Genomic DNA, 22,118 nt, shown 5'->3' with positions numbered 1-22,118 from the left:
ACATGCCCAAAGGGAACCCAGCAATGACAGAAAAATGTCATGCTCACATCGGTTCCCTCTCGTTGCACTACAGGGAGTGGACTCCTCCAGACTGATATTTCAAAGCTGCATATCTCCTTTAAGTCATGATGCCGGGGCAGGAAAGTAACGCTGATGTACAGTGAAATGCACTACTCTCCTCTCGCTCAGCCAGCCCTGCAGTAGTGCTAGACAGAGCAGCACCCAGTGGTGACCCAAATAGATCAGAAGAAATCAGAACTAGTCCCACAGTCCTGACGACCCTTCTTCACCCTTCCTGGGTTCTGGGAAGTAGTAATGCTAAAAGAGAGAGAGGGGTGATAATGGAGGACAGCGAGGCCTGATTCTGTGAGGTGCTGAGCATGGAACCTGAAGGCAGCAGGGTTAGATATGAGTTTTCGGTGCAATGCGGCAGTGAAAAAGGCTGACAGCTTGGTGCTGCATACATACTGGCACCGTGCCCCAGGTCTGGACAGGAACGGTCCCTCTCTAAACTGCTCTGGTGTGTCTGCAGTAATGGGTTTATTTCTAGGAATCTTGGTACCTGAAAGACAAATTGGAGGAAGCTGAGAGCAAGACAGACAATCAGAGCTCAGGGATTGATGTGGGAGGAGAGATTACACCGAGACCTGGTCTACTTTATACAATTAGGTCAAACCAACTACGTTGGTCAGGGTTGTGTCAGCGACGTAATTAAGCCAACCTAACCCCCGCCTAGACAGCACTAGGTTGATGGAAGAATTCTTCCGTCACCCTAGCTACTGCCTCTTGGGGAGGTGAATTACCTGCGCCTATGGGAGAACTCCTCCCGTCACGGAAGGGAGTGTCTAGACCAGGGGTAGGCAACCTGTGTCATGCTTAGGTAAATTTGGGTCTGAAATGAGCAACACTCCCTTGCAATAGAGGGGGCGGGCACTGTTAATGAGGGCAGGGGGATACCAAAATGCCAACGGTGCCCACCATGGAGAGAAGAGAAGCTGCTCCCTTGACCCCTTTTTCTCTCCTTTATTATTTCCCCCTGTCCCTTGCTCCAGGACTTTCGTTGGTGACTCAGAACTCACTGCTATTTTGTTCTGAGCAAGCAGAGCTAGTCAAAGAGAAGAAAGGCTCCTTGTCTGGAGGTTCATGGCTCTAATCTGCTCATGTGTCCAAGACAGAAAAGAGAGACAGAGTGAGAAAGACAGACCTGGTTTGTATGCCAGTTCCCTCTCTTTTATACCCTCTCGCCTATGCCAACCATCGCCCTGTCACAAAAGACAGTCTCCCCTCTTGGCCAACTAACCAAGCAGCTAAATTGAATAGCTGCCTGCAGCCTCTCAAATTAAAAATGATTAAACATCTTATTAAAGCACATGTGTCATTCTGCTGAATGGGAGGCACATTCCTTTGCAGTGAATGTGAAATCAATTCAAGTGACCAATTTAACACAGTGTGGCACCTCTCACCCCTTCCCTGCTTTGCCTGCACCCTGTCTCGCTTGTGTCCCACTGCATTGGAGTGAGGCCCTGGACAGGAACCAGACCCCTCAAATGTACCTGATTACCCAGGCTGTCACTCCTGTCCTTTCTAGGACTAGGTGTACCTCCATTCCAGTCAAGACCTGCTGTTATCTCACGTTTTCCCTCCATTATTGATAGCAGATACACTGGAGCATTAAACCTGCGGCTACAGAAAACTTTGTAGGTAACAATTAGCAAAGCACTTTATAAACATTAGCCCTCACATCAGCTAGAAAAGGTTCATCAACCTCATTATACACGTGGGGAAACTGAGGCACAGAGCGGCAAAGTGACTTGCCCAAGGCCCCAGAGGGAATGTGTGCAAAAGATGGGATTGGAGCTCCTGGCTCCCAGTCATGTATTACCACACCTTTGGGTCTAGGCAGGTACAAGGAGTGTGCAAGCAAAAGAAGTTTGTCTCCCTTCTGGGAAAACAATCAAACTCCATGTATCTGATGGAATGGGTAACTTAGTGGCTCAGATACGACATTGATAGGCGCAGTATCAGAACCTAGATAGACTAGAACTGAACAGAATAGACTAGAATTGTCATGAGGAAGCCCAAGATGAAGTAATTTACATCTTCTGGAGCTCTTAACACGTTGGTTACATGAACATGGACACCCTTAGATTTACTCATATACTCCAGACTGACTATTGCACTCAGTTACACCCACGTAACCCACTGAAGTCCATGGGCATGCATGGGTGTAACAACAGACAGAATTTGGCTCTTAGGTTCACAACCATTTATACCCCCTTACTCAGATCCTCTGCATCGAACCTCTGGCGTGTGCTGGACTAAGAGTGCACTCAAACAGATGGGTGGGTGAGGCACAGGTGCTGTTTGGTTTTTGCTATCGGCTCTATTTTCTATGCTTGTTACAGCCTGAGCTGCTCTCTGAGCAGGCAAATAGCTGCCAGAGGAAAAGGAATACAAAATGGGCTTCACGTCTCCAATGTGAAGGTCAATTACAGTTGAAACCGTTTCCCACCAGAAGCCCTGGAAGTCTCACAAAGGTGCTGAGCGCAGCGGCTGTCTGGGAGGAGGGCAACGGCTCAGACCATGATTAATGAGGGCTGAGCCAGCGGGCTGCTGGAAGGCTGACCAACCGCTAAACAAACAAATTCAAAAAGCGAAGGCAGAAATGCTAATTTCCTTTCTTTCTCCGAGCCCAATGGTGATGGCAGCCCAGCTACCAAGTGGGAAATCTCCAGTGCTTAATTTGTAATGAAAGAGGTGCCGGGGCTCACGCAATTTTTTTACTTTCATAACTGATGTGGCAAGCCCAGAGGTACCCGGGCTATGAAATGCCGAGCCTAGAGGTGCCAGGGCTCAGACCTTGCAAGCCCTGGCACAAACTAAGCCCTGGAAATCTCCTTAGGGCTTCCCAGGGAAGCAGGGACAGAGTGGGTCCCTCTGGCTACTGGGGCTCTTATACTCCCTGGTTTTCCCCTGCAAAGGAAGGTTTTCCCTCTCCTGCAAAACTGAATCATCTGGGTAGCCAAATCCACAGCGCCGAGCTCTGATAACTCCTCTAAATGTGGGGGGCAGCAAAGTGAGTGGCCTGTGTTTCTGAAAGACCCTCATTGCAGGTGCTCAAATACTATGGGGATGTGGATGGCATAAGAACTAGTATAGAAGAGATCGCAGAGAGATAAGGACAGGATAAGTCAGCTGTGAGTAACACGGGAGCTACCTGTGTATATGCTTACAAATGCGCTCCAGAGGGACATGCCCGCTTAACATATAAATACAGCCAGATGGTGGATTCTTTCACACACACTCAGGGGACGGTTAGCATCGTACCTGCTGTATACCTTGTCAACCCCTTAAGTGCATGAAGCACAAATGGGAGAGTTCTTTGGAATTTCCCGCCGAGCCAGGTACTGGTTTGAGATCACAGGAAAGTGCAGTCAAGTTTAGCTGGAGTGGGAGCATGGTGAACTATGTACTGTGTACTATGTACTGGGGCCAGGAAATCCTGGTGTTCAAGCCCAGCTCTTCCACTGACTTGATGTGCAGGCTCGGGTGAGTCATGCAACCTCTCTGTCAGTTGGCCTGTAACCTGGCTTAGCACTGTACTTACCTCCTGGAGTGGTTTGCCGAGGGATTAACTAGTGGCAGTTGTAAAGCCAGAAGGGACCAGTGTGATCATCTAATCTGACTTCCTGCGTAACACAGGCCAGAGAACTTTCAGGAACTCATTCCTGTTTGGATTAAAGCAGATCTTTAAGAAAAACATCTCAATCTTATTTAAAAATTGCCAGTGATGGAGACTCCACCACAACCCTTGGTCAATTGTTCCAAGGGTTAATTACCCTCACTGTGAAATCTTTCTAGCTTCTACTTCCCGCCATTGGATCTTGTTAGACCTTTGTCTGCTAGACTGAAGAGCCCACTAGCAACTATCTGTGCCCCATTTGGATACTTACAGACTGCGATCAAGTCACCCCTTAATCTTCTCTGTTAAACTGAATAGATTTTGCTCCTCGAACCTATCACTATAAGGCAGGGGTTCTAATCCGTTATCCATTCTCACGGCTCTGCTCTGAACACTCTGCAGTTTATCAACATACTTCTTGAATTGTGGACACCAAAACAGGACACAGTATTCTGGCAGCAACAGCACCAGTGGTAAGATAACTTCTCTGCTTCAACTCAAGACTCCCCTGTTTATGCACCCAGGGGAAATATGGTGAAATATTGTTTTACTTCTTTTATCCGACTTGGAGGGATTGGCTTGCAGGCTTCCATCCTTAACACATGACATTTTTCTAATGGTGTGCTAATTGCTTATTTTTCGCTCTCTGGAGGATATATTAGGCTTGGCTTGAGGATGAATTCCTCCTCTAGGAGAAACCAATAGATCTGGGCAGTCACTTGGAGAATGGTATTGAGTAGCAGGCATAGTTTCGCTTTCCCCACAGCTGGGAGAAAGATCTTTGCAAATGTTGGGCTTGATCATGCTGTCCCTGCTCACACAGAAAGCCAGATTCTGATCTCAGTAACTCTAGCACAAATCTGGAATAATGCTGTTGAAACAAATGGCGTTAGTCTTGATTTACACCCATGTAAGTGAGAACAGAATCTGGTGCAAAGTCACTGAAGTTAATAGGAGGTCTGCTTAAGCAAAAATGGCAGGAGTGGGACCGTCTGCGGTCAGCTCCTACAAAAACCCCCACCTGTGTGAACTTTGAATTAGGGTTGTTACATTGCATATCGCTCCAATGCAAACCATACACAGCAAGGAATAATGCCAGTTGCAATTGTCCTCTGAAGTGTCATTATGCCGAGTTTGGAAGACGAAGTTCAACCATTAAGGTGTGTAACCCTCCGATTTTAGTGCTGAGTTAAGTGCAAATCTCAATGCGACCTGAGCTACAGAGTTGTTACCAACACAATCAGAATACGTCAGACAGTACCGTCTGGTTAAAACACTGGTTACACTGTGTTATTCCAGAGTAACTCCTGTGACTTCTCCCCTGTACCTGAGAGCAGAAGTTGGCTTGGAGGGTTTGTTTATAGGAGTCACATATTGAAATGCTGAAGAGTAGCCTCACTATCTGGGTAAGCACCACAGACCAGGTCAATATATTGCTACTCCTTAATTGTATGACGGTAGCACTTAGGAGAATCAAAGAACAGAGCCCCTCAGCCCCATTGTGCACGGCGCTGTACAGTCAGCGGTAAAAAGATACTCTCTGCCCCAGTGAGCTCACAGACTAGGTTAGGACAATGTACAACAGGTGCCGGAAACAAAGGAATGAGGGGGAGAGACTGAGGTGAACTTATGCATCCGAAGAAGTGGGCTGTAGTCCACGAAAGCTTATGCGCTAATAAATTTGTTAGTCTCTAAGGTGCCACAAGTACTCCTGTTCTTCTTTTTGAGGTGAACTAAGTCAGTCACTGTACACTAAGGTCTCTGCTCACCATGGGCCCGATCCAAAGCCCAGTGGCGTCACTGGAAAGACTGCCACTGATTTCAGTGGAGCCGGCCCCACCTGCCTATCTATGATAAGCATTGCAGGTAACATGGCAGGACTGAGGCCTCCGGTGGGACTGGAAGGCGAAGGTAGAAATTTGGCTGATTTTTGCAAGAGGTTTTCATACAAGAAAGCCCTAGTCCGTTGAAGAGAGAAGTGACCCACGGACAGTGACGGCTGGGGATGTTGGCAGAGAGAAAGTGAGTGGTCAATATGGGGAGGCGTTAACAGAACAGCTAGACAGGTCAAGGCAAGTCAGAAAGGGATCTACGGGCCAGAAGCGTGAGTCGGTGGAAATATTCTCTTTTTGTCCCCCACTGTTGAGTCTGGTTTCTATGTCCAGTAGTGATAACCAACAGCAGCTTTCCTCTCCCCTATGTACTATGGCCTGATGTCAGTCTTCTTGTCACATCCTCTGGCTAATGTAGCCTGCAAGCTCTAGGGAGCAGCGACCTTGTCTTCCTTATTTGTACAGCACAGTGCACCTAAGGGACATTATGGACATCACCATTTCTCAATACCAGGCAACATGGTTCCGTTTCATTATCCTGCTCGAGTGATTGAATTCCTTCAGCATCAACAGGGTGAAAAATCCAGGAGCAACCATTTGCCTAATGCCCTGGACTTAATCCGGGGGAGGAAACTAGGACGTTAATAATTGAAATGTAACGATTAGGCACTCAGCCGTATAAATTCCATTGTTTTTAAAATTTCTTTTTACGTAATGGTTTGGCAACGTTAGAAGATTGTGAGCAGCTGTCTGGAACCACTCTACTATCACTGGGATAGACTGTGACATTGACCTAACTAGTGGGCTTGGTGCAAATAGTTATGAACTTTTTCTCTCTCTCTCGCTGAAGATTAGTTTGAGAGAAAAGTATTTAGGAATAATAATAATTGATGATAATAGTTTGAAAAAGTAAAAAAAAAAAATCTAGCAACAGGGCATCGTCACTGTACGTAGTACTTCACACAACAACAAACGCTTACCCAGCGCTCATCTGGATTAGTAAGGGCGTCATGTTCAGGATTCTGATTATTCTTGGCATTTACAGAAAGCAGCCTCTGATTTTAGATGACCACCTTGAGGCATCTTCAAAGGTATTGAGGTGTCTCGTTACCTCCTTAGGCACCTAAGTTCCCCCATTTAGGCATTCGGCAGCCTTCTAGTCCCATAGATGTCTAAGTTTCCGCTGGCCAGCATCCATAAGACTGCCTAAATCCTGACACCATCCCACAACTAACGAGCCACTGAGCGTCCTAGCATAGGCCAAGGCCCCTCCACAGAATTCTCAAATTAGTCGGAGGAATATCTATCTTGCCAGCAGGGTCTGATGCTTTAGGCATGCTCTGAGCACACCTAACAGCTACTGGACCCCCCACAGCATAGCTTCACAGATTCCAGAGCCCGAAGGGATCATTGTGCTCATCTAGTCTGACCACCTGTATGACTCAGGCCAGAGAACTGCCTCAAAATAAGGCAGAGGGCTGGCTGCAGGCCTCCAGTAGGTAAGGGGGCAGCACAGCAGCCGCACAAAGGACAAACGGGGGCCCAGGGATCTATGGGGTGAGCATGAGGGAGGTACTGAGTGTGGCAGGAGTGAGAGAAATAATTTTGACGGCTACAGCAGGGGCTACTTAAGTGCCTACCTTCCCCTGACTGCAGGGAGAGCTCTGGGCGCTCAGCACTTCTGAAATCCGCCCCTGCGGGCGTCTGACGTTGGCCACCTAAAGGTTGAGGCATCTAAAATTTGTCAGTTTGTCCCGACACTTCACCCCTCACCGTGCTTAAGAAGATTCCAACGGCCTTGCGCCTGGGCATGAAGTTTCCTACCTTGATAGCACTGATGGGGGTTTTTGGACCAGCCGGGTGTATCCTCTAGGCCCAATCACCTGCAACAGCAGGAGGAAGGAGAAGGGGGTTATTGCTGGAGCTAGGGCTTTGGAGTCATCGTCTGTATGACTGACTCCATTGTGGAAGGGGCAAGAGAACTGACTCGGCTCGGGGTCCTCTGTGTCATTTGAATTTCCCTCCCCATTGCTTCTCTTTAGCTGCACCTGGCGTGCCCAAGGCTGTAGCGCGCAGTGAAGTGCAGCATGATTGCCTTCCCGGCAGTGTTGCATCAGCACCGGCCTCGTATCATTCTTCATCCAGCCTTCTCCCCCCTCCCCACCCCAGCCGCTGATGACAGTGGTGAATATGGGAAATGGCTTGACACGGCAGCGGTAGTATGAGAGCGTGCGCTTCTCCTGCACATGCCTTATCCGGAAGGCTTTATGCAGGGCGGAGCTCCCAGTGCCATCACAAGCACACTCTCAACCTTACCAAGCTGGACAGCGTAACGCTGCAATACGGCCCCCACCTTGCAATGGAGTGACTTGAGGCTCTGACTCAGTTAATGCCTGGCATTATTAGGCAAACCAAGCGAGCCCCACAGGCCAAATCCCACTGATGCCAACGAGAGCTTTTCCTGAGTAAGGACTTCAGGAAGTTACCCCCTTCTAAACAACATTTCCCCAGGATCCTCGCCAGCTGCGGGGAGCCCTCCACAGGTGGCATTAGGAAGTTGTGTTGGAAATTCTGCAGGGGGAGCTGCTCTGTGTGAATCAGCAATCAACACCCCAGCAGGGTGTCAGCCAGTACCATTCGGCTGGACATTAGCTGCTAGTTGTTATTCTGTTTAACATGCTTCAGTCCGCCAGTGAGGGGCAGAAACCATATAATGTGACTTGACTGGGTTAGCACAGCCCGTGACTAATGGATAGCAACAAGACGCGGTGAACAGCTCCCTGCCAATCCATGCGCTAACGTTTTTTCAAATTGGGTGCAATTCAAGGTCAATGCACCACTACTTTGAGGACCTCAGTGCTATACAGACTTTGTGCTGGATCTATGGACGGGTGCGGGTTATCACCCATAATCCATTTGGCGAATATATACAAATATATTCACAGCTATCATGATGGATATGCAAATAGCACCAAGGGCTAAATTTACAACAATGGTTGTTTGCGATGAGTAATCAACACTTGCTGATCGCTGAAATGGGCAGCCCCTTGGAAACAGGAGTCGATCTTGGCCTATCAATGACCTATTTGGTCTTTTCCATCTCTGAGCCAGGGACTACAATCCGGCGCACTCACACAACAGCAACAGGCAACTGCGTGGCTTAACTTTAAAAAAATGTTTTATTTCAAGATCTTTCTTTTTTTTGTTTTTAACTCGTATTTCAAAAAAAGTTGGGTAAAAGTACAAAAAAAGTCAGTTGAGTAACAGCAAAGGTTTAGAAATCACAGCCGTGGAACTAACCCAAGCAATATACAGACAGAGCACATACCAGACAACCCAATGGACACAATTCATCTGAAGAGCATTTTGATTCTTCTTTTGTATTATTTTTTCTCTGTACAAAATACACCAAAGCATGCCATGGAGCCAGGGGGAAAAAATATAACAAACAGTTACTAGAAATGAGAGTTGTACAATAGGAAATGGAGTGTGCTCTCTCTCTCTCTCCTCCTCTCAGTTTCCTTCATGTCAAGTTGTTCTGCAGACAGTTCACACCGGACTCATCCTGTTCGCCCTTCCCATTATCATGCTTGGGCGACATGGAGTTCTGAATATTAAATGATTCCTCTTCTTTCATGCAGGATTTCAGAGAGTCCTGCAGTTTGTGGGGAGCATTGGGGTCATCCTAGAAAAGAAAGAGGGGAAAAAAGAAGGGAGAAGAGAGGTCACAGAGGGGGCTCTGATGGAGGCCAGAGTAGCTGGAGAAACCCTGCCCCTCTTTATTAGCAGAGCACTGAGAAAGCAGGGGGTGATCATACAGGAGTAACAGCACTGCAAGTTGGAGCAGAGGGGCTCCCTCGCTGTGAATTACCATAGAAGGCTCCCAGCCGGCCTGTCACCCACGCTCATCCCACCTGCCATCCTCTCGGACATGTAGTGCCACGAGACCCCGTGACTCAGCTTTGAAACAAACCCACAATGAATTAAATCTGCTCTCAGTGAGTTACTGCATGGCTTTGCTCTCAGCACTGAAAGCCACTGAGCATATACAAAGGACCCTGCCTGCCTTAGGGGCCAGCTGCCGTCATGCATCCTGTCACAGCAATGGAGACTGCCCAAGCTGGGTTCAGTTTCGAGAAGGCAAGAAGCAGGGCTGGGGAATTGTGTCCTCCTCGACACACATCCTTCGGGGGGGAGGATTGAGATTGTTTTGTTTCCTCCTCATGTTGCTGATGTAGGTTGTGTAGGTCCCTATTGTTTACTAGGGTTTCCCAGACACTGCTTCCACGCTAAGATTTAGGATCTACAGCCCCTAATGAACAATCATACTGAGCCCTTTCCACCTGCAGATGTCAAAGCACTTTACAAAGTCAGGGGAGGGACTAACAGTTAACATATCTGCCCCTGCACTAATTGGTCCTGCTAGGTAAGCCACAGGAATTAAATCTCTTAACACCCTGATGAGACAGGTTGCCAGTGTCATCATAGGCTCCGACTCCGTGGGTGTTCAGGGGCTGGAACACCCATGGGGAAAAATTGGTGGGAGCTAGGGTGACCAGACAGCAAGTGTGAAAAATCGGGACAGGGAGTGGGGGGTAATAGGAGCCTATATAAGAAAAATACCCCAAAATCAGGACTGTCCCTATAAAATCGGGACATCTGGTCACCCTAGTGGGAGCTGAACACCCACCTGCAGCTCCCCACCCCACCCCCATGCCCTAGCTCACCTCCGCCTCCTCCCCTGAGCACGCCGCGTGCCCGCTTTCCCCCCTCCCTCCCAACGCTTGCGCCATGAAACAGCTGTTTTGCGTGGCAAGTGCTGGGAGGGAGGGCAGAGGAGGGGAAACGCGGCGCGCACAGGGAAGAGGCGGGGCCAGGGATTTGGGGAAGGGGTCCAATAGGGGCAGGGAGGGGGTGGAGTTGGGGCAGGGACTTTGGGGAAGGGGTTGGAATGGGGGCGGGGCCAGGGAGACACGAGCACCCACCGGCGCCGGGGAAACTTGGCACCTATGAGTGTCATCACCGTAATCTTTTGCAGAGGAGGACACTGAGCAGAGTCACTCAGCCAATCAGCGGCAGAACCAGGAATAGAAACTGGGAGTCCTGATTCCCAACCCCCTCATCGTACACCATCCTTCACCCCCGTCTTATATTGGAATTGGAAAAGGTCCAGAAAAGGGCAACAGAAATGATAAGGGGTATGGAATGACTTCTGTATGAGGAGAGATTAATAAATCTGGGACTTTTCAGCTTGGAAAAGAGACGACTAAGGGGGGATATGACAGAGGTCTATAAAATCATGACTGCTGTGGAGAAAGTAAATAAGGAAGTGTTATTTACTCCTTCTCATAACACAGGAACTAGGGGCCACCAAATGAAATTAATAGGCAGCAAATTCAAAAGAAACAAAAAGAAGTATTTTTTCGCACAATGTAGTCAAGCTGTGGAACTCCTTGCCAGAGGACATTGTGAAGGCCAAGGCTATAACAGTGTTAAAAAAAATCTAGATAAGTTCATGGAGGATAGGTCATCAATGACTGTTAGCCAGGCTGGGCAGGGACGGTGTCCCTAGTCTCTGTTTGCCAGAAGCTGGGAATGGGTGACAGGGGATGGATCACTTGATGATTCCCTGTCCTGTTCATTCCCTCTGGGGCACCTGGCATTGGCCATTGTCGGCAGACAGGATACTGGGCTAGATGGACCTTTGGACTATGTTCTTCCAAAAAAAAAAAAAAAATCACTGCTGACAAGTATGCCAATGCCATACCCTCATCGGAGCCAGCCAGGGTTCTTCACAAGCCCCTTGGTCCTGGGAGAGCTTCTTCGGCAGGGCCCCAGCATTACGGATGGTGCAGGCAAGGCATCTGGCAGGCTGGGTGTCTGAGAGGGAGCTGCTGTTTTGGAGGGAGCATGAAGAGCTCCTGGGGATCTTTCTGGGGGCCCCAAACAGCAGAGCCTAACCCACTTGCTCAAGCCCCTTCAGATGTCCTTTGCACCTGCCACACCAGGAGGCCCTCTGGGCTGTACAATCTACATGATCACATGAATGTTAAAGGATTGCAAAGACAGATGTAGCTGGCATCCCCTGGGGCTGGCATAGCCTCCAGCAGCTCTGGGCTAGCTCACACCTCTGCCCATTGCACCTCACTCCTGACCAGCAGCCCTTCTGCTCTTCCACTTGTGAGTTCTTTCCCAGTTCTGCCGAGGCGCCTCACTCCTGCTGTGCCAGTCCTGCCTCCCACAGCCTTTCAGCCCCGCTCTGCCACACCACCTCCACTCCCATTTGCAACAGCCTCTGCTTTTCCGATCCCTGCTTCCCCTGGATACAGAGATTTTTAACGGCTGATCCTGCCGCACTGACCTGTTAACATGCTGCCTCTCTGCTGTGCTGCCCAACCATTGCACCATCAATTCCCTCAGGGATTTGGGGGGTTTGTCTGCACTCCATATAACAATAATTCTACAGACAATGAATCGAGCCCATTGATGGGAGGTTTGCTACTTGAGCATGGTCCCATGAGCCACTCCAGAAATCAGGAGGAATCTGCATGTAGTAAGGCGTGAGCTGGTACCTTTGGATCTAAAGGCATTCTGGATTGCTCACTTGAACTAAAGGGAGAAAGCAACAGAGAGTCCTGTGGCACCTTTAAGACTAACAGATGTATTGGAGCATAAGCTTTCGTGGGTGAATGCCCACTTCGTCAGACGCATGTGACGGAAGTGGGTATTCATCCACAAAAGCTTATGCTCCAATACATCTGTTAGTCTTAAAGGTGCCACAGGACCCTCTGTTGCTTTTTACAGATCCAGACTAACACGGCTACCCCTCTGATAAAGGGAGAAAGTCATTAGTAGCGACTAACATCACTTCCAGACCTCCAGCCACTAGAGCGCGAGATGAGTCCAGCCCTGTGAAAGGTCAATACCGTATTTGCAGCACTGCGCTCTACTGGATGGAATCAGTACTGCTATGCTGGGTGTCATAGGTGCTATACTTCTAGCAGGTAAAGGAGATTCTCTTTTGGCTCAACTCCTAGGAGCCTATGCTTTTGGAGGAGGAGGAGGAGGATCTGAGCTCTGTCCCCAGTGCTGCTGGGAAGTTCTGCATGGCCATGACAGGCAGCATAATGAAGACCTAGTCAGTTGCAGGCTCCTTGCAGTATTTTAGTATCCAACATACTGCATACGAGAAAACAAATGCAACAAATAATGAATTCGTTTCTATTAGCGGGTGCTACGCTGAGAAACTGGCTGCCTGCCAAGAGCCCAGAGAAGGGTTAGCTAATCATGTGACACACTGAAGTAGCACGTTCGACCGGCAGGCTAAATTAAATGCCGTCCCAATCATTGATGCTTTGCACATCGAGTAACTGTGTTTATGTAGCTGTGGAGCGAGAGATGCAAATTCTGAGACTCAAAGTGCTCCAACCTGATCAGATCTGTCCAGTGGTAGCTCCCCTGTCACAAAATACTCATCTTTAGGCCAGTTTCTCCTTACCAGTTCTTCCCCCATTTAACTGAGCGTGGTGAAGGTAGTAGGTTAATATCCCTGGAGACTGAGCTCCCCTCTGTGTGCACAGGACAGGTAAAGCCTGGACAGCTTCAGTGGAGGATTCATACATGTTAAGGCCGAGGGGACCACTGTGATCATCTGGTCTGTCCTCCGATATAACACAAGCCAGAGACTCTCACCCAGCGAGCCCCCTAACTTCTCACACACCTCACTCTGCCAATCTGCCTGCCTTAGCCCCACTCTGGGGATGGGAGGGCAGTTCATTCTCCAGGGCCAGTTCAAACCTATAGTCAGCTGTGGTGGTGGATTCTGAGATGGGGAAACCCAGACACCCCCAGCCTGCTTCCCACAGACCGCTAGCCTGGATTCAAAGCCAGGCCCTAGAAGGGGAAGCTGCCACCCTCTGGAACCAATCCTTGAAGCCATCTAGTCTGCCATTGCTGCAAGGTTTTGTTTGTGTTGGTGAGAAGGGAAAGAAAGCAAACGAAGCAGCTCAAAGCCAGAGCACAGGGTTTGGAGAAGACACCTGGAACAGGTCTGATCCTTGCGCTCCTTCCTCTCCGCTGAGCCAAACTCCCATTACACAGGAGCAAGCCCATGGGATGTAACAGTGACCAGGAAGGATGATGATCTGCAGAGCAGTCAGGAGAAAGGGGCCATCTCCTGTGCACAGCTCCTTACCCAGCCAACTTAGGCAGCTGCTAGACCTGGGAAGCAATGGGTCAGACCAGGGGAGGAGGGGAAGACAGAGGACTTGATTATACTGATGGTTGATGGTCCCCTAGCCTCATAGATCCAGATGCCAAATGGCCCATATATTAGTGCTGCTAAGTTTCTCTCGTATTTCTCAAGATGTGGCCAATGTCTTCCACCCTGGCGGGGGGAAATGAATGGCTCCTTCATTTCTCTAGTGGAGCCCTCAGGATCTCTCCTCCCGGCCCCCGCGAGCCATTCAGCTCAGCGGGTTAGTGCACAGTCCTAAGGACAGGGAGATTAATGGCTACGAACCAAGGAAGGCCAGTTGTGGTGAGAGGAGCGAGAGATAAGGAGAGTTGGGTTCTTGTCCCAACCCTGATACTGGCCTCCTGGCATGACCTTGGGCAAGTCACTTGGCTTCTCTCTGTTTCTGATTTTCGCCCTCTGAAACATAAGGCAATATTATTCCAACTGTGGGGAAGTGTTTTTGAGCTCTAGAGGATAAGTGCAAACCCCCATGGCCTGAAATCTAGCAGTGCTGTTCCAATATCAGCCAGAGGGGACACTGCACTCTCTAGCCTCAAATAGCTGTACTGCACAGTGTTACTGTGTGCTGTGAATCAAGTGCCGGGATCCACCCCAGAGAGGGCTGCATTTCAGTGGTGGGTGAAGTGATCCATGTATATCCATCCCCTTCTTCTCAGGGGTGCTGTGGGAGTGGGTGCCAAGCGCTTTGAGATCCCCAATGAAGGGAGCTATAGAAGAGTGAGCATCATTCTCTGTCCTACCCAAAGGTCAGGATCGTTAGAAGAGCTAGATTAATCCAGAGGTTTTGGCTTGCGACTCAGTGCTCACTTTCAGGTGTGAGTCAGGGGATGGGAAGAGGAGACCAAGAGGTGACAGGTTAGTTTTAGCCCCCAATGGTGGCATTCGCCGCACTCAGGTCCTAACCTTACAACCCCTTCCTACCGAGAGGCAAAGGGGAAGCTCTGGGTGAGCAGCTGACCTGTACTTGCCCTTAGCTGGGCATGCTCTACAGTTTGCTTCTTCGGCTCCCTTTTTTGACTGGGAGTAAGGAGCTCGGCGGTGCCCCTGGTCAGGCACAGAGAGGAAGCCCAGCCTGTGGAAGATTCAGCAGGGTGCAAACCCACTGGGCCCAGGTGGACAGGCCAAGAGTGGCCTCCTGAGGTAAGACCCCTTTGCTGGGAAACTGGAGGGGGGCATGCAGGAGCTCTCAGGCACCCTACCCTTGGCTGTGTCCCATCTGGCTGCCTCCTGCTCCCATGCTGCTGTGTCAGCACCACTCACTCCTCAAGGCACCCTGCTTGCTCCGAGGGGGCAGAGCGGGCACAGGGACGTGGAGAGGTGAGCTGGGGGCACCGGGGAAATGGGAGAGAGAGGGAGGGAGCCGGAGGGAGGGCAGAGAAAGGGCAGCAGGGAAAAATGCTCCCTGGATTTCAGGGATCAGTGACCCACATCATCCCAGATATGGCGGGGCAGGACCCTGCAATGTCCCATGCATGGTGACACAATGGGTCCCTCAAAATCTTATGCTCAGAGGGTCCCACAGTGTCCCACATACAGAGCGTCCCACAATGCCCTGTGGTTGGGGGCACAGTACCCACAATGCTCCACATTGGGAGTGCTGGTCCCACAGCATTTCCTGTGTCATGGGTCAGCTCAGCATCTCCTATTTCAGGGATTTGTGTTGCCCATTTGAGGGCTTGAGACCCCTATATCCATGTACAACACCCAGGGCTCAGAGTCCCCCCCCCCCCATGTCCATGCCTTGGCGATTTTGTCCCTTTCTCAGGGTCCACCCCCCCACGACGCAGCCAGTGAGGTCCCGAGACATGGGATAGGGGTTTGCACCAGATAGGGCCTCAGAACCTCACAGGCCCCATGGCGCTTTGCTGGAGAGAGTGACACACACAGACACACACACAGACAAGCCACGCTGCCCTGCCATCCAGGCCAGCACAGCACTCCCACGTGAGCATGGACACGACAGAGGGAGGGCAGGGGAAGAAGCCGAAATGAGCGACGGGGGGGGAGACGCTGACTAGACTGGCTGGCAGCAGCTACGGCACTGATGGAGGCTGCTTCAGAGTGCGAGGTGCAGGTTGAGCAGGGGGTCCCACTCCAGCAGGGTGAGCTCCCAGAACCTGCAAGGATCACGGGCCTCGCTCGGTGTCAGAGAACAGGGGTGGGGAAATGGGGATTTCTCCCCACTCCCTCCATCGCTGTTCTGGGTTTGCCCCGAGAGAGGGGCTGCTCTGGGCACCGCCAGTGAGAAGGCGGGAGGGAGAGCCGGACGTTCCACCCAGCAGCTTCACTCGGGCTTACGGCTGCCACCTCTGAGGTACGAAGTACTGGGAGGTCTGGGATGGTCCCGAGCCCACAACACTGGCTGGCTGGCAGTGGGTGCTGAGCACCCTTCCACACTGCCCAGGACAGTCCTGGGAAAACCTCGGCCAGTGGCAGCCCCACTCAGACCCGTGTCTGTGTCAGGATCCCCAGAGTGAGTCCATGGCCCCGGCCTGCGGACATCCCCCCTGGAGCCAGTAACCATCCCCGGCAAACCCTTTCTGTGCCCCCCAGCAGGGCCCTGAACTCTGCATTCCCTCCCCATGGCCCCTCCATGGGTGCTGGCTCCCTCCTAAGCGTGTGAACCTTGGACATCTTCAGCCCCTGCACTCCCTCTTCTCAGACCTGAAACTGCTCCTGGCTCCCACCCTGTCCTGCCCGGGCTCCCTATGCCACCCCAGCTCCTGGCCGGGATCCTGCTGTATCACAAGCGAGCAGGATGCCCGGCACTGCAACACTCGTGGGTGGGGTTACAGTCCATGACATGTTGCCGCGTCCTGCTAGGCAGCCTGTCACAGAAGCCGGGGAGTCACCTACACCTCTGCTCCCCTCTGCACTGCTCCCAGGGGCCGGCCTGGGCAGATGGGCCAGGGGTTTCACCACAGCCCCATCCAGTGCCAGCCTATTGGCACCACTAGCCGCAGTGCCCCCGCTCTCTGTGCCATGACTCTGCATGCGCGCGCTGAAGCAGCCCCTGGCCAGCGCAGGCTGTGGGGAGGGAGAGGCGTGCAGAAGGGGGAGACATGAAGAAGACAAGTTACCTGACAGATAATGTTACCATAGTAAGCCAATGCACGGGCATGAGGGGAGAGGTTACATGGGGTGTCGCAAAGTTTCCTTACATTTGGATGGGAGCCCTCGGCAATCGTGGACAGGGAAAAGTTATCGTTGTGGAGCTCGGATGGCGTTCGGTACCTGCCAGCGGGGAGAGGAGACACAAATGGCAAGAGGTTAGCAGCCTGGTGAGCAGTCGTACAGTCAATTGCTTGACCACACTTCGGTTAGGAAATATACCCAAGAGACCAAACAACACACTGATTAGTATGGTACAGGGAAAAGGTTCTACGCGATATGGGCCTCAGAAGAGCCGTCCCATGCAGCCATGTTCCATTCACCCTATGCAGAAGGCAGGCTGCCCAAAGCCATGCCCTGAAACCAGCCTTTCATACCCCACTTGTTTACCAGAAAAAGGTACCGCATCCATCATTCACCTTTCACCGTGTTTGTGCTGGTGAGCCTGGCAAGCCCCATGTATTCCAGATGGGGACGTACCCTTGGCTTTGTGTCATAGAATCATAGAATATCAGGGTTGGAAGGGACCTTAGGAGGTATCTAGTCCAACCCCCTGCTCAAAGCAGGACCAATCCCCAACTAAATCATCCCAGCCAGGGCTTTGTCAAGTCTGACCTTAAAAACCTCTAAGGATGGAGATTCCACCTTAGGTAACCCATTCCAGTGCTTCACCACCCTCCTAGTGAAACAGTTTTTCCTAATATTCAATATCCTAATGTCACGTATGTACGCGTATGCACGCGAGTGCAGCGATGCGTTCAAATTCATGTAGGATGGGGGGTGAGCATATGGACGTGCAGGCTGGCTTGGGAGTGTGTACACACCAGTGTGCCAGGCGAATGAATGTGTGCAAATGGGACTAGAGGTGAGGGTGCGGATGAGTGTGTGTGTGTCTGTGTGTATAAATGTGTGAGAGTGTGCATGTATTTGTGCACATACCAGTGTGGCTGTGCGTACAGGCCAGTATGTGAGAGTGTGACTGTGGCGAAGGGACACGTGGGCAGCACGTGGGGACTCCAGGAGATGGCGCTAGCCTGGCCCCATCTCCAGCTGTCCCACTCCCTGCTGTTAGGGAGGCGTCCCTGGCAAGAGTGCATGAAGCGAAGGCGCTGAGGATGAGATGGGTGGAGGGCCAGGGCAGAACGGGGTGGGAGCTGGGTGCTGGAGGGGAGGGTCGGTTGGCTCCGGCTTTGCATGTGCTCCTTGCTGTGTCTTGACTGAGCTCGTGGGGCCTGTTGGCTAATAGCCACTGGCTAGCACGTATGTATGTATTATCCTAATAATACTTCCCACAATATCTATATCCCAAGCATTTAAATATACATATTGTACCTATGGAGGCCCACTTGGCCTGCCCCGTGTCATAATCCTGAACACTGATGCTAAATATCCCATAACTCTTTGCATTGGCTGAGTTAGGCCTTGGCTTGACTAGATAGGCAAACTGTCAGTATCAGGACAGCTGATGATGTCTTCAGAACAACAGGAAACAACCCACACAGACCTTGGTGGTGCTGCCTGCCTTCTCCCTCAGAACAGCGGGCGGTGGGCAAAAGGAGGAAGCCGAAAAGGCTGAGCTCGGCCTAGAAAGGGCTGGGTGGGAGGGGTCGCTGTGTGCGGAGCAGACGGGGGCAGAAAGCCAGAGCTGAGTGTGACCCTTCGTGTTGTGCCCATGCGGCTTGTTTTGAATAGTTTCTGGGGGTGGGGGGGAGGGGCGCTGTTAGCCCTGAGAAAAACTGCCTGGAGATCTTTAGGGGAAACAGAGGCAGGCTGCTGCAAAACCGCCTCTGGCCACAAGGGGGGCATAACTCAACAGGCAGCTGCCCTGATATAAGTATATGCCCCCCCTACACACACTGCACACTTTTCCATGGACACCGATGCACACCCTCTCCACACCTGCTATGCCACCCTGCACTAGTGTGCACACACCCCTCTCTCGTGCATGCCTCTCCACACACGTTCACACAGGTCGGGCGAAGCGGCTGGGGTGCTGCTGCTGGACTGACGGTCAGCACCCTTCCCCCTGCCCCCCCGGTGACCTGAGGCCCAGAGGCTGGTGACTGGTGGAATCTGTCCCTCCGGGTTTTCCCCAGAGGCTCCTGGCCCTGGGAACGGACAAAACACCATCTGCTGCTGCCAGGCTAAGAAGCCCCATGCAGAGCAGCAGCTGCTGAGGGCTTTGCAAAGCTCTTTCCCTCACCTCCCCGGAGGAGGGGCGGAAGGGACGCTCGCTTTGTGGCTGTGCATTCAGGCAGGGCCCGGGGCCTGGCTCGTTTGCATTTGTGCCGGCGAATGGGAGAAAAATGCCGCACGCACGTGCTGACACTCAGGCCGGCCCCATGACCCCCAGTCATTCAGTGGGAGCGTCCAAGGCAGTTCCCAGGCTGTACAGAGGGGCAGCCGCTAGGCACCGATCCCGGCAGCTGGGCTTCCTTAGAGCTTGGATTTAGATCTGAAAGGAGCCGCTCCAATTTACAGAGCCTCTTTCATCCCAATGAGAATCCCAAGCCCTGAATGGGCACCAGTCAGCCAGCCAGCTCCCTGCAGTGGGGAGAGGGGATACCGTTCCCCAAGACACTAGGGTCACCCCAACTATGCCACATCCACTCTGCATCAGGGCCTCATCCGAAAGGGCTGCAGAGGGTGGGTGCATCTAAGCATGGAGCCGAGTGCAGGCTGGCAAGTGTGCGTGAGCTCGCACCATACTGCGACTTTGTAGATGGCTTCAGAAACCCAGGGGCCTGCCCATCTCTGCTCCTTAATAACCCTGGGTCCCATTGTACAGAGGCTGGGGTAAGGCCCCAAGTGTCCTGGCCAAATTCAAATGGAAGAAATGTAAATCCCGCTCCTCTTAATCTCCTCTTGTGTTGCAAGCTGAGAGGTTTGCTCACAAGACTGGGAGCTACGAAATCGTGAGGATTAAACCTTGCTCTGAAAATGACCCTCTTCATAGCGTTAAGGTAAATCATGTCCCTCGATGCCTCAGTTTCCCCATCTGTAAAATGGGAATAATCTTTAACGACCTCAGTGATGGGGGTTACAAAAATGGTTACTCCCTGGGAAGTGCTCTGAAGGTGTAAAGAGTGCTAATGAACCACCAAGGATTGTGATTCACTGGATGGAGAACTCTTCACTGCCTGCGCTACACTGTTGTGTCATGTTGCTGTGTGCTGTTAACAGCTACCAGGCGTCACTCCAGAGCGGGCTGCATTTCTGAGAGGGCTGAAGCAATTAACATGTCCTGTGTACTGCAGAGTTTGCTGGGCTCTTCGGGACACAGAGCTATCGATGTCTAGCCCTGGGGGAATGCGAGAGAAGAGTCTGCATGATCCGGCAGGGTGCACCCACCATGGAGGGAGGGGGCTTAATGAACAGGCAGCAAGGGCTGTGGGGCACCAGCTGGAGCAATGGGATGAAATTAAGAAAGGGGGAAAATGAGGCCGTGTGTTAGGAGAGAGGCGTGGCTAGCGAGACTGGGCTGTGGAATCGGCTCCAGGGAGAGAGGTGAGCGCCCCATCGCTTGGGACATTCAAACCAGGCAGTGCAAAGCACTTCCTAATAATGACACTAGGCACTTTACAAATATTAATTAACCACTCGTTAGGGAGCCCTCCTGCCTGGCCCCGGGGGATGGGAATCTAGCTGAGCTCGTCCAGTCCATCGCAGGCGGTGGGGATCCCATGAGCCTTTGCACTCCAGCACTGCACTGCTTGGGGGTATAATCAGAGGTCGACAAAGCCAACAGATGGATGCTCACGGGATGAGGGTGACTCCAGCAGTTGGCGCAGTCTGTTCCTCTCCAGTCTCTTCAGGGCAGAGCGTAACATGCGCCTACAGTCTGGGCACGCAAAGGCAAAGCTCAGTTGGGTCTCTCTTGAGGAGCTGGGATGGTTTCGGGAAGGCCGTCTTCCTGCGCTCCAGAACTCACTGGGGCTGGGGAAGTGGTGAGGCTGCCCCATCCCTTTACCCTGCTAACACAAGCTGAGAGCCGCCCCTACGAGATGCATGGCTTGGCACACAGCCCTTTGCCCAAGTGACAAGCAGCAAGCGGCAGTGTGGGCTACAGGTCTGAGCCCAACAACTGGAGTCAAGAACTCCTGGGTTCTAAGCCCAGCGACGACACGAACCGCTGCAGAAGTGTCTTTGCTGCCTTGTGCCTCCGTTTCCCCATCTTTAACATTGGGAATCATAGATCTTAAGGTTGGAAGGGCTCATCTTGTCTCATCTCCTGCATAATTTAGACGAGAGAAGTTCAATAACCTCCAACTCCCATGGGGGCCATGAAAATTAATTAGTTAATGTTTATAAAGAATGTTAAATTATTAAAAATGCTGCAGGGTAATAGTGATGAATGACATTTCTATAAAGCCTTGCAGCCCAAGACTCCAAAGTACCCACTCACTGAAATGCAGCCACCTCTGGGGTGGGTGGCATCAGTTGATGAACAGCACACAGCAACACTACCCAATGGCCTGGCACAAGACGTGAAGAATACCTTCTCCACTTAACACTGCCAGAGGATTTAGAGAGGCAGAATCTAACTATCCAGAATGGACTCTGACTAGGACACGGGGGGGTTATACCCCAACGCACAGCCGCAAATTGTCAGCACCTGTTTCATGGCTCTTTCAAAAGATGGCACTTCCCACAGCACAGCGCCCCCTAGCACCAGACAGGGGCATTGCTTCAGTACTAACCGGTAAGTGCACCACCTACTGATGCACCCACACCACTGGGGTTTCTCTGGGAGGTTTCCTACCCAGACTCTGCTTGTTGGCAGAGATCTCAGCCTGCTGAGATGGTAACAAGCCAGAGGGAGTCAGAGACACCCCACGACCCCTTAGGATGACCAGACAGCAACTGTGAAAAAATGGGACGGTGGTGGGGGGTAATAGGCACCTATTTAAGAAAAAGTCCCCAAAAATGGGACTGTCCCTTTAAAAACGGGACATCTAGTCACCCTACAACCCGTCCGGCCTGATCCCAATGCCCTCCCTGCAGAGGCTGTTCACACTGAGGGGGAAGAACCTGCCCCTGTGGCTCGCTCGCCGCTACGCACGTCTGGGATTTCACCCGGGAAATTTACTAGCTGACGAGAATAACAGCAACGGACTAAACTGTTCCAGCGTGCCGGCTCCCCACATAACTCACGGGCTCTGGCAGGGATTCCGCGGGTCTCTGGAGTGTGACGCTGTGCCGGGCGGGAGCACAATGCTGCGTCTCACGGGGCTGT

General features: G+C 51.6%; 1 protein-coding gene across 1 annotated transcript in view; it reads right to left on the bottom strand.

The window, feature by feature from the left end:
- Nucleotides 1-8,674: 8,674 nt before the first annotated feature.
- The window catches only part of CSPG5 (chondroitin sulfate proteoglycan 5), a 36,280-nt gene continuing 22,836 nt past the window's right edge, over nucleotides 8,675-22,118 (bottom strand). The window contains exons 4-5 of the mRNA XM_065586713.1: nucleotides 16,933-17,005; nucleotides 8,675-9,199 (exon numbers count right to left, since the gene is read on the bottom strand). Of these exons, the coding sequence (XP_065442785.1) occupies nucleotides 9,038-9,199; nucleotides 16,933-17,005 (235 nt within the window). The 3' untranslated portion in view covers nucleotides 8,675-9,037. The remainder of the gene's footprint in view (nucleotides 9,200-16,932; nucleotides 17,006-22,118) is intronic.

Source organism: Chrysemys picta, chromosome 2, assembly GCF_011386835.1.
Source record: "Chrysemys picta bellii isolate R12L10 chromosome 2, ASM1138683v2, whole genome shotgun sequence".
Taxonomy (NCBI): Eukaryota; Metazoa; Chordata; order Testudines; family Emydidae; genus Chrysemys; species Chrysemys picta.
This window is presented reverse-complemented; position numbering and strand designations above follow the sequence as displayed.